We start from the raw sequence: 12,610 nt of genomic DNA on the forward strand, positions 1-12,610 counted from the left end.
ATACTGCATTGGCACTAAGCTCATAAAAAGGGAACTTGAAAATACTGAAAACACACTCCTTCTGTGGCTACAGTGACTACAGACAGTTTAAATCTTCCAGTAAGTGGGTCAGTCTTGCAAGGGAAGTCGAAACTAGCTTTACGGTTTAGGGTAATAGGTCTTCACGCACTGTGATAGTCCGATAAGGTGGTGTGAGGAATAGTATGGTTTATTATTAAAGGTGATCAGCAATGTCCGTAAGCAATGTCACTATCCTTCAGCATACAAGACCACAACAGTATATGCCCCCACAACATATTATCTTGTGGCATACATTTAGATGCAAGAAAACCCTAGAATCTCGTCACAATACCACGCAACTCTGGCATTTGGGCAAGGTTGCTTTCCTTACCATTACCAACAACCATCTGGAGTGTATTACTGGCGATGTTGATTGCTGTTTTAACAGTGCAAAAGCAGTTGAGGCTACAATGAACCAAACGATTGCCAATGATAAAGAAACCAGTTCAACATTATGGTGATGTCACAGAATCAGACATTTTGCTATTACTGCCAGCATGCTCCTGTCCTTCTACGACATCCCGGGGCACCACTGTGTCGAGGGGTGTGACCAGTGTCTTTTGTTAGCTTCCTTTGGTTCCTGGCTTCCGCCAATGAATGCTAATCCTTTCGTTTCGCCTCTTTAAGGAGAAGATTTGTACCCCCATATCTGATTGGACACTGCATCACGGGTCCAGTGATCATAAGAACCCTGCGTGCAGGCAAAGTAAAATCATCTGTTGAGGTGCACGTCTTCTAGAATATTGTTATTTCGAACCGTTATATACTAAGTGGAAGTGTCATTAGTGGTACCAAAGCATTGAAGTAAAACCAGATGCTGTATGGGTTGGTTCATACATTTCGCACTGAAGGTTTTGGCCTTCTGACTTGAAACATATTGAGGGAAGCTATTAGTATCGGCAGGGCCTTTCAAGCCTAAAGGGCTGCTGACAAAACATCAAAGCTAAAGGGTAAAATAAGGGCAAAAACAAAACAAAACGAGGGCCCCTACAAAACCAACGTGAAGGCTCCACGTGGGGCATTCGGTCCAACATGTAGCTTCCAGTCAGTCAGCACTCACTAGCCTTCCAAGTCTGAATTAGTTGTGTTCTGGAAATTGTTCTGAGTTTGTGAAGTGATCATCTAAAATCTACACTACTTGAAGAGGATCGTCGGGAAGGCACGTCAACTACAGCTCCGAAGTCAACATCGGTTAGAACTGAACTGGAACTCCACCTCCACGATCCAGGCTTTCCTTTTGCCTAATTGTTGCCTTGTTAAGCAAAATTTGTAATCAGTGTTAATGCTGCCCTGCGACATTGAATTGTCTAGTGTCAATTTAGAACCAATAATGTTTGTTAATTAAATAGAGTTATTATTACCAGCACCTGGACTTTTCCTTTCTCTGTGTGTTGTAATGTGTGTTTGTCAGTTAACAAAGAACAGTCCACCCAGTTGTTCTGAATAGTTGTGAACAGTATAGCTGGCGCACTGTAACAATAATTGGGGGGTTTACGTCGCGAGACAACTGAGGTTGGCGCACTGTAGCAGCCACACAGCTCAGCCCTCCAAGTTAGCAAAGGCCCACTCGGTGCGATCGTTTCATAGCCACAGTGTGATTGCACACAAATAAAGGGGCATACCGGCTTTCCGTGACAGGTGATCATGTACAAGCCCGAATGTTGACCAAAGTGTGGCTAAAACTCAATATGAATGAGCAAAATGTTCATTATAAATGTCACAGGTCATTAACATAGGAGATACCTCTAAGAAACTATATACCCTTACAAATCCTCTAAACAGGGATCACAATCGAGCAACAGGCTTGGATGAAGTGGTAAAAAGTATCAATACATAACTTGCAAAAAAGATGTTGACACCGTTGTTCATGTAAAGGGCATGCATGACTTCCAAAAAATGGCAAGAACGAAAGAGTTGAGTACAAATACTAGATGGAGTAGAAACTACATTACAAGTTTTTCTCAAGCTTTCCAGAATCATTCATCAGTGTTGTACGTATCGCCGTTACAAGTAACGCCGTTACAATAATCTATACTTTTTCGGTATCGGAGTGCGTATCGCGATACTTTCTTAAGTCGGTATCGGAAAAGTATTTCCGTTACAAATTTATGGTAACGCGATCTCTGTATCGTTACCGATACCGATACTTTTTAGTGCCCCACCCTTTCTTCTCCGACCATATTTCTCACTCTTATTCATTGTCTATGGTCCGCCTAGCCCTCGTCAAGAAGCTTGTGGACACGCCTACGTGCTCCGTAATGGGAATTATGGAATTATACCAAACACGTGTTCACCGTTTTTCTTTGAAACTGAAGGAAATAACCACGCTGTGTTCAACAAAAGAGTTGAGGTCAACGAACAGAGGTCAAGACTTTGACAGTGCGCTCTGGATTCCACTGCTAAGGTGCGGTGTCGCACTGAGTCACGCTCACATATACATGTGGCATTGTTAACTTCGGATAGGATTCCTTGGTCATTGGACTCCATGGTATGTGTGGGCCTGACACTAACGTAATTGTCACACTGGCCTCTGTCAGCTGCTGGAGAGACCACGGCTTGCAAGGATGGCAGAAGAAGATTTCAAGAACCAGCTATTGATAAAAGTCAAGCATAACGTTTCCGAGCTCCATATGAAATATGCTGTTTATTCACTGCAAAACTGTTCACGTAAGCGATATTTCTATGTTGCGTCATCTCCGTATTTCAAACAAAAGTATCGCCCCAAGTATCGCGTTACTTTTTTTTAGTAACGGTAGCGGTACTCCGTTACTTTAAAAAAGAAGTATCGATTTCGGTATTTCGATACTTTTTACTCAAGTAACGAGTATCGGTATCGCGATACCATATTTCGGTAACGGGTACAAGACTGTCATTCATACACCAGGTCAATCTGGTTGCACAACATCAAGCTAGGCTTACGGGTAAGTAAGTAGAGTAAGTAATGGAGTAGTAAGCACTGGTGAGCAAGTCAAAACTGGTAGAAATGGTAATGACCAGGATAGCAGTATGCCATGTTCACCAGTGTGACACTTTGCCATCAAGTAGAGCAATTCCCTGAAATTTTAAGTTGAAAACAAGCAGTTCCGACAATCTCAAGATGCGATGGTACGGGAAAGGACAGAAACAAGGATGATTAAAACGTAAGACAGCCTTATCTGTTGGTCATCCTTGTCTGATTTCATGATTGTTTGCCAGATTGCAATTGGTTGCCAGAACTTGAAAACAGCACTCGTGCTTCGTCGCCTGTGTACAGTTAAGGCCCTGTGTTTTGGGGTTGTATGTTTTTTTTAAATGGGAGGGGGGAGGGGATAAAATCCGGTGTTATTTCAGGAGCTGTTAATCGGGGTACAACCAGGTGATATCACATGGGAAAGTAGATTTTCAGGTGCAAAAAAAAAAAGAGTGCTTCTCGCATTTTAGATTGACAGAAGATGTGGAACAGCTGTTGTATCGGTTATCAGTTCAGGACACGACGCATCCCATGCATGACAGAAGGACACTGTCTGTTTATTCCAGGCGGGCTGGTTAAATAGTACAAGGGGGCGCTCCTGTGGCGGAGGTTGCCAACAGCAAGTACACATCTGATACAGCTGTGCTGGGTGTTGAATGCTTAGAGTTCTCCACTGCACGTATTGGTGGCTCTATTGGCAGTTTTCCAAGTCAATTCTCCGGTGTCACCTAGGGATAATGATGATGATAGAAATCGGGATTGGGGGTGGGGTACAAAATGGGCTTTACCCCAAAACACAGGGCCCTATGCATATTGTCTCAGCAGTTTCATTTGAATTTTGAACGGTGAACATCGGCAATGTCTTTCGTTGGCAGGCAAGTGTGTTCACGGTCTCATCAGTGTATTATTGTGTTTAATGATGTTGCAGTGGTGTATCCAGGGGGCCGATCGCTCCCCCCAAAAATGTCAGTTTATACATTGAATTTCCCTCTCTCCCCTCTCCCACTACACGCTCCGACAAAGAAACCCCCCCTCCAAGCCGAGGGTCTGGATCCGCCCGTCATGTTGTACTATTTCTTGACACGAGCATCAGTCTACGAACAGCTGATTGGATTTCAAACTGTAGCAGTGTTGCCTATGAAATTTTTGGCTGGACGAACACATTCAAGCACGTTTGCAGTGCAGTGACAAGAAATAGAATTCATGAGGCAGCATCATTTTATGTTTGACATATAGCAGGCAAAGACAGGACATGCTCATCAAGACATTGTGCACAAGCATGTGACGGATGTTCGTTGTTGGTAATACACTCTGTTGATATGCATGGTTTACAAGTTTTAAGTTGGTTGCAGTGTGCAAGCAAGTGTTATGCAATGGACTCTGTATGCTCAGTGCATGTATGTGCACCGGCCTGCCAGGTGACTATGTCAGTATGATGAATGAAATAAATTTCTGTTGATTGCAACACTTTTAAGAGTTGTTTTGGAAACAAAAATAACTGTATGACGTGCATGAAAGCTAGTAGACATAGAAGTCAGTGGCAGCTGGGACTGGCCAAACCAAGCGGCGAGCCAGACGGCAAGGCTTCTGATTGGAGGATTGAGGGAACAATCGCAGCATTCTGACTGTTCATGTGCCCAGTGTTGATTGAATTGTCTTATACTACAGGTTGTATGAGGAGTTGAGGCGGGCGGGTCCTTGTTCAAGGCAGCGTGATATGTTCTGGGACTTCTGGTTTCCATGCGATGGAGAAACGTACAAGCTACATGTCAAAGAACAAGCTCATGGTAATCTGGCACGCAGAGGAGCATAGAAATCATGACGCTGCTCAAAGATGACGCTGCTCAAAGATGACGCTGCTCAAACGAGACCTAAGTACGATACCAGAGGAAGGACAACCTCGTGGCGACGAAGAAGACACAGGAGGACCTCAATATCCCCCAGTCACGAAATCCCTGATCGCGTAAGATGATATGCCGTGTTTTAAAAACACGATATCACTATTTAACCACTCATTCACGTGTTTTCGATGCCTGTCCAAGTTGTATTAGCGAACGAAAGCCACATTTAGCAGCCACTCCACTAGGGCGGACACGACAGAGTGCAGATGTTGGTTAGTTTATTATTAGGTTAGTCCAAGTTCGGTGTTTGCATTTCTATGTCCAGGTTAGTCTCAGTTCGCTGTTGGCAGTTTCCCGTGCGCAACTGTGCATTTTATAGTCAGATAACTTCAATTCACAGTAGTTTATTTTGCAACGGGGATTTCAATCACTTTATTTCGAGGTACATCTGAAGAGACGCATGGCATTCCGGCATTCCAAAAAGCAACAAGCTTCCGGAAGTGGAAAATGCTGTCCTCACACGTGTGCTAGAGCTTCAACGACAAGGACTCGCGGTGAGATGCAAGATTATCAAAGTGACAGGGCTAAAGTCCGCCATGGACAGCATGGAAGACAATCTTCTCTGGGAGTGTCATGTCAACACTAGCAACAATGACAAAGAAAATGCACCTTGCGCTTCCGAGGATGATGATGATACGGACACGGACCTCTGGCAACCAAATCAAGTCTTATGTACTACTATGAGTGGAGAGTAGAGTTTTGTCCCTCATATTGGACGCCCCCTTCTTTTGAGTAAAAAATGTATGCTCTATATGCGAGCAAATACGGTATGTTGTAAGGCCAGATACATTCAATTCTCCACTCGCTTTTGTATCACCCCCCCCCTAACACACACACAGTGGCTCAAGAAGCCATGAGTTGACCAATAGGGAAAGGCATACCATCTAAGAACTCTTCAGCAATAACTTCTGACTCTTCTTCTGCAGACGAAGTGGCTACGCGGAGATTATCCTGGAGCGTAGACAGGTGGTAGGCTGACATGTGCAAATCCAAGACTTGACTGCATTGCTCAAATTCTTGCTTAAGCTTGTTTACCTCGTCAAGCTGAATCAAAGAGAGGCAGTCAATCAAGTTTAACTCCATAAGAAAAGTTGTTCCAAAAGACACTGTTGGCCGGTTTCACGTCAGTTCAGGCAGCGAGGTCCCATCGACCTCCTGGAATTTCATTATTTTTTTATATTTGGAATGAAAGGAAAGTTAGGTAGCAAGCGAGCTGGTGGTGACGATCCATGACTTGAAAACCGAGACGAGGTAGGGACGATAACAGACAAACACAAACACGGTCTCAAACTCAACTGTCAGGTTTATTGCACAACAACATTTAAATAGACACTAGGTGGGAGAGTGGGGAAAAGCCAACAAGTTCTTCAAAGCGGGAGACAAGGTCAAAGAAGTTGTGCTGACACAGTTCCCATAACTGAGGATACAAAGAGTTTCCCGAAGGAGCCTTCTATGAAGGTCAGCCTCCCTGGCCAGCACCATTGTTCGATTCCATAAGGGTTCACGTTGTTACAATCTTGTAAATGTTTGGCTACTTCTGACACACGGTCTTTATTCCTCACCTTCAAGGCATGCTCACGCAAACGGTCATTTAAGCAACGCTTACTTTGCCCAATATAACAAAAGCCACATTTACAAGCAATTTCATAGATGATATTCGATTGACACGATACAAACATTCGCTTATGATTTTTACAACTTTCTGCAGATTTACTGAAAGGTGTCAGGGTGTCCAGACGAAAGTTATTGCGAAAGGCAAGGTCGATATCGAATTTTTTGGCGACATGTAGGAGATTGTGTGATACGGTGCAACGCCTAGTATGCTCAATGGCAAGCTCTAAAGGACTCTGCTTTTCTGTCGAACTTTGCAAAGTTGAGGAGTTCATTGCCTGCACCACGTAAGCCCGAACCTAGTCCTGTTTCACGTAATATAGTCAACCTTAGCAATGTTCCCTTGTCTTCTTTTACTGCTAAGATCCTTTCTAATGGACCCAAATTCTGTCCAATGTAAAACCATCCAGGCTCGATATAGCCGCATGCATAACGAAGATCTCTTCTGCTATCAGTGACCCTCAAATGGCTTATGGCTAATGGCTCAAATGGTTTACCGATCAAGCTGTAAAACGGATCTTGCACTGTATGAACTCCTGTCTGCTTTCAGCGAAACGTAGCCTTCTACCATTTTCCTCCATAAATGATGAGCTTCGCTCTAAGAGCTTGCATCTGTTACAAACGAACAAAAGTGCTAGTTTTACGGTCCTCCATGTAAATTCTTTCGAAACTAAGAAACAGGAAGCTATTTGTATACTTTTGACCCCCTTTTCCGAAAACAATGGCCTTTTGAAGACGCAAATATGCTCGGTTCTCAATGATAGCAACCTTCAGTCACTATGCAAATCGATACAAGCTGCACCGTTTGATACTCTTTCTGTCAAATTTCTTATCAAGGATCAAAAGCCTGAGATGCCTTTAAGAATCGTTGTGAACGAAGGTCGTACCTGGCAGAAAATTGTATCTGCTTACATTCAGCAATCTTTGTCCACTGTATTTGAACCTAGTTCTCTCGTCCTAAGGAATTCAGAGTGTCTGTTTGAGTCCTTGAACCCCTTTCATGGTAAGAAATGTTTTTGGCCTTTCTTTGGACATTAAGGATCTATATTACTCCCTGCAAGTTAACCTTCTATTAAACAGAGTAAGAGACTTTTTAGAGCAGCAGCTGGTACTGTTTCAGTCCTTAGCAGGTATCTCAGTCAGTGATTTTTTGCGAATCTTAGAATTGTACCTCAAGTCCACTGCCATCTACATTGATGGCGTATTGTAGACTCAGAAAACGAGTATTTGTATCGGCTCATCTATTGCGCCAATGTTGTCAGAGATTTATCTACGGACTATTGATAATGCTATAGTATCGTTTCTTTCTGCATTCCGCTTCCCTTTGGCACTTGTAAAAAGATTTGTTGATGACCTTCTTATACTGTCTTATGAGAATGAGGGTCTTATTGATGAATGCCGCAGTGTAATAGCGTCTGCTGCTCCTGAGTTGGCCTTTACCTTTGAGCGACCTACCGGTAATTCTCTTCAGTACTTGGACCTAAGAATTACGTTCAATCAGGCTCAGTGTTGGTCCTATTGCAAAGAAAAACCTAAGCCGGTACTTCCGGCCCATAGTTGTCACTCGAAAAGTGTGGTCTGGTCTCTAGCTTACTGTCAAATGCCGCAAAGAAGTCGTGCATCCATAACCTTTGCTCTTCTATCAGCCACCAAATGGTTCGCCTGGGTGATGCACGGTATTCTCAGTCTTTGGTGATCTGTGGTTTAAACCTTATTAGCGCTAAGATGTTCTGTCCAGCCAATGACCTTGTGAAACCCCAAAAAAAATTCAATATCAACCTTGCCTTTCGCAAGAACTTTCGTCTGGACGACCTGACACCTTTCAGTAAATCTGTAGCAAGTTGTAAAAATCATAAGCGAGTGTTTGTATCCTGTCAATCGAATATCGTCTATGAAATTCCTTTTAAATGTGGTTTTTGTTATATTGGGCAAAGTAAGCGTTGCTTAAATGATCCTTTGCGTGAGCATGCCTTGAAGGTGAGGAACAAAGACTGTGTGTCAGAACTAGCCAAACATTTACAAGATTGTAACAACTGTGAACCCTTATGGAATCGAACAATGGTGCTGGCCAGGGAGGCTGACCTTCACAGAAGGCTCCTTACTTAAACCCTTTGTATCCTCATTTATGGTAACTGTGTCAGCAAGACTTCTTTGACCTTGTCTCCCACTTTGAAGAACTTGTTGGCTTTTCCCCACTCTCCCACCTAGTGTCTATTTAAATGTTGTTGTGCAATAAACCTGACAGCTGAGTTTGGGACCGTGTTTGTGTTTGTCTGTCATCGTCCCTACCTCGTCTCGGGTTTTCAAGTCATGGATATATTTGGAAGCTCATCGTACATAATGATCGACAGCGGCAAAATGAATAATTTCTACCAAATAGTTTTCGTGCAAAAAAATCGAGAAAATCCGGCCCTGAATTCTGAGAAGTTTTGCCGTGTTTGCACGCGTATAGCTCCTGAGCTTTAAAAGATATTGTAGTGAAATGTTTTAATGCTTTTGTATGCCTACAGGCCAGCAGTCAGAGTGCAAATTTTGGGCGCAGGTGCAACGCTTTGTGCTATCAAAAATGGTGAATATGCTCTCTCTCTCAGTTTTCTTCCAACTTCGACGTGTGATTTCTCTGGCTGTAGGTGTCCCTCATGACCATACTTGATATCAGTTCATTCAGCTTTTAATGCTCTTTTATCTGATGTGTCTAACGTGTGTATGCCCCCTACAGGGATCTGCTGAAGCTGGCAAACGTTTAGGCATATTTCGAAAAAACAAGGATTTTGCGCGTCCATTTCTCGAAAAGGCCCCTTTTGATTTCATTTATATTTTGCCAGGACATGGCCTGATGTTAGGCCTTTCATCTGACATAAAAAAAATTATCTGCTTCAAAAGGCATACACTGGTGATGAGCACGTTAAAATGTGGCCCTACAGTGCATGCGTACGCGTCTGAGCCCGGTTGGCGGTACCGCGGGATGGTGGATGTCTATCGATGTCTTACACGAAAAGGGACAACTTTGTATAATCAAAAGTAGTAGTTTATGTCGATATATTTACAAGACCACAAAAGCGGAAACAGTATTTTGCAATGACAGTGACAAATGATTTCACAGCATCAGTGACAAATGATTTTCTTGCTTTGCCACGCATGCGGACTTTGAATGCCACACTGATGTGGTATACACTTACCCATCCCTTTTTCTTTTACATTCTAAGTAGTACGTAGATGGAGTAAATGGACGCGCTTTAGGTGTTTTGGCAAGCATGTTATCAGATCTTGTGACCCTAGGATGACATCTTGCTCGAGTGAGCGCGTGGCATGGTGCTTGATTATTCCACCGATCGTGTCACACGCACTTTTGTCGTGGCCTATTCCTGTGAACAACCATGCCGCGCTAGCAAAAGTAGATTTGGAGAGCTCATAGAGCCTATGCTGATTTTTGAGGGGGAGTCACTTCTTCAGAAATCTATGAGCGATTTTCGTTCGAACAAGACCCGTGAACGCTCTAAACTATCATCATAATATTGGTACTGGAGTGCTCTCTTGGCCTTTCTCTAGTAAATGACATATTTTTTAGGGGACAAGGTTGAGCCGTTGATTTCTAATAAATTAAAGTTTGGTGGGTCTCGAACATGTGCTGCCATCTCGATACAGTGTCGCACACTAAAATATTTGCGAATTCGGGCTGAATACAAATCAACGGGTAGTCCTGGAATTCTACAAAATGTGCCATTGACAAGGGTAAAGCAAGGAGAACACGCCAGTGCTTCTGTTTTGACGATATTTTACGCCGGTTCTGAGCGCTGTGCAAACAAACTTTCTCTGTTGTCTTGCGCAGAAGTGATTCCCCCTTAAAATGTCTCTCTGCTCCATCTCACACGTAAATCATTAGCTCCAAGAGGAACATTCTCGTCAAGCCACTCTTCAATCGCAATGGAAGCTAACAGTGAGGGTGCTGAATCGTGACACAAGTCTTCGTTCACCACACCAAAACTGTACGTTTCCATGCCAGCTGTTACCACAAATGTGAATATGGAAATCTGTTTTCCCCAGTGGCACGTCCATAGCTACTGTCCAGTTTTCAACGAAATCAAAGTGCATTATGTGCATCTTGGAAGGTGGATTAATATTCTTCTCCAGTATGGCTTTGCTCTGAACGTCTCTAATGTAATCATGACAAATGTGAGATCCCGCCCACTTCCTTAGCTCTGAGAGGAAATGTACTGCTGCAACTGCAGCACAGAACACGTGTTTTGTGCTGAAAGCCCTCTGCATAACTTAAAAATATCATAAAATGAAGTAAAGCTAGCTTCGTAGGAACTTGCGGGAACCCTGGAAAGAGCATCTCCTAACACAGTATTTATTTGTACAGTATGCATATCACCGTGTACGCAGCTTGCAAGAGAGAGGTTCTTCCGCATCAGTACGCATAGATACTTTCAATGCCAACAAAACTAGACCTATCGTCGCAAAATTCTGTTCCTTCAAACTCAAGGATAAGGTCTTTTCAGCAGGCCACCAACTTAAGGGAGTCGGCCTGGGCGTCTCTAACGACTACTCCGCCTCCACTTGTTTGGCACGGCGACGTCTAGTGGAGCTTGGGAAAAGCCAATCCCTGCTGTTTAAACTTAAGTTTGACAAGTTATTTGTTAACTCCAAATGCTACTATATTATGACCATGGTGAATCCCGTGTTAAGGAGAGGGCGGCATAGCTACGAAATATGTACTGTCATCAGCTCGGGGCGTAGTGATAAAGCACAATCCTCTTCGCTTTCAGTTATCTCCACAAATATTCCGAGTGTTCTGAATAAACTAGATGATCGGTATGGGCTTATGTTCACCACTTCCTCAGACATTGTAGTATTGACAGAGACTTGGTTAAAGCCCTCAGTCAGCGATAGTGAACTTAAACCATGTTTCCGCAGCTACTCTATATTTAGATGTGATAGTGTCGAAGTGAGGTGGTGGCGTACTGATTGCTGTGAAAAGTTCCTTGTGCCTTACCCTGATTACCCATCATGTACTTGCAGACATAGAAACTGTCTGGATATGGCTTTCAGTGACTTACCCAAGCATTATTATTGGTGCCTATTACAGAGCTCCAGATGCTAGTAACATGTTTGCTCAGTCATTGCATGGCATCCTTGCCCATATCACCAGTAATCATGCTAATTCTCCCCTCATCCTACTTGGTGACTATAACTACCCGAGTACTGTCTGGCAGAATCAAGCATGCGCTCGAATTCATTCCTCACCTGAAGGGAGGGCTGTCCTCGATCTTTGTCAAACCTTCAACCTGTCTCAGCAGGTATCACAACCAACCAGGCAAACCCCCTCGTGCGTTTCGCTACTGGACTTAGTACTGGCTTCCCGTCCCAGCGATGTTAGCTCCCTATCAGTTCTTGACAGTCTTAGCGATCACAAGGTTATTCATTTTCATCTGTCATCAACACATCCATCAAATTGTGTTCATACAACGAAGGTTATCAGGGATCACAAGAATGCGAACGTTGAAGCCATTAATGCTACTCTTCGCGCCTTCCATGACGAGTTTGTCTTGGGTTTCCATCACCGTTCTGTTGAGGATAACTGGTGTCTCTTTCGTGATACCCTGAATAAGTCTTTCGACCAGCACGTCATCTATCCGCTCGTATCAGAAATCGCCTTGGTTCAGTAAACACATCAAAACACTGCTGAGCAAGAAGAAATGTTTGTTCAAGCAGGCCAAGAGACATAATAACCTCGATACCTGGAACGCCTACCGCGCCTGTGCTGTGTCTTACAAATCCACAATAAAACAGGCTAAAAAAAATACATGGCGCATGACCTGCCATCACTCCTAGTTAATAATCCCAAGAAATTCTGGAAAGTGATATCACCCAAGACTAACAACAGCGTCCGTCTTACCGATGCAACTGGCAATCAGATTCCACTTTCTGATACTGCTTCGAAGTTTGCCACATACTTTTCATCTGTTTTTGGCCCTCCAACAATGGATCATCCCGATTATGTAGCACCAAGGCAACATGCACAGATGGATGGCATCCTGATTTGTAAAATCATCGAATCACTGAAGCCGTCTACCAGTTCTGGCCA

At 43.5% G+C, this 12,610-nt stretch overlaps 1 protein-coding gene across 2 annotated transcripts in view; it reads right to left on the reverse strand.

Annotated features, from left to right (window-relative positions):
* LOC135394380 (vacuolar protein sorting-associated protein 37A-like) overlaps positions 1-12,610 on the reverse strand; it is a 70,308-nt gene that overhangs the window by 1,733 nt on the left and 55,965 nt on the right. Inside the window, exons 9-10 of one of the 2 annotated variants that reach the window (XM_064625103.1) lie at positions 5,793-5,955; positions 3,543-3,738 (exon numbers count right to left, since the gene is read on the reverse strand). In XM_064625103.1, coding sequence (XP_064481173.1) covers positions 3,671-3,738; positions 5,793-5,955 — 231 coding nt within the window. In that variant the 3' untranslated portion in view covers positions 3,543-3,670. Of the gene's footprint in view, positions 1-3,542; positions 3,739-5,792; positions 5,956-12,610 lie in introns of those variants that run through there. The other variant, XM_064625102.1, reaches the window with a different exon arrangement.

This window comes from Ornithodoros turicata, chromosome 5, assembly GCF_037126465.1.
Source record: "Ornithodoros turicata isolate Travis chromosome 5, ASM3712646v1, whole genome shotgun sequence".
In the NCBI taxonomy this organism is placed as follows: Eukaryota; Metazoa; Arthropoda; class Arachnida; order Ixodida; family Argasidae; genus Ornithodoros; species Ornithodoros turicata.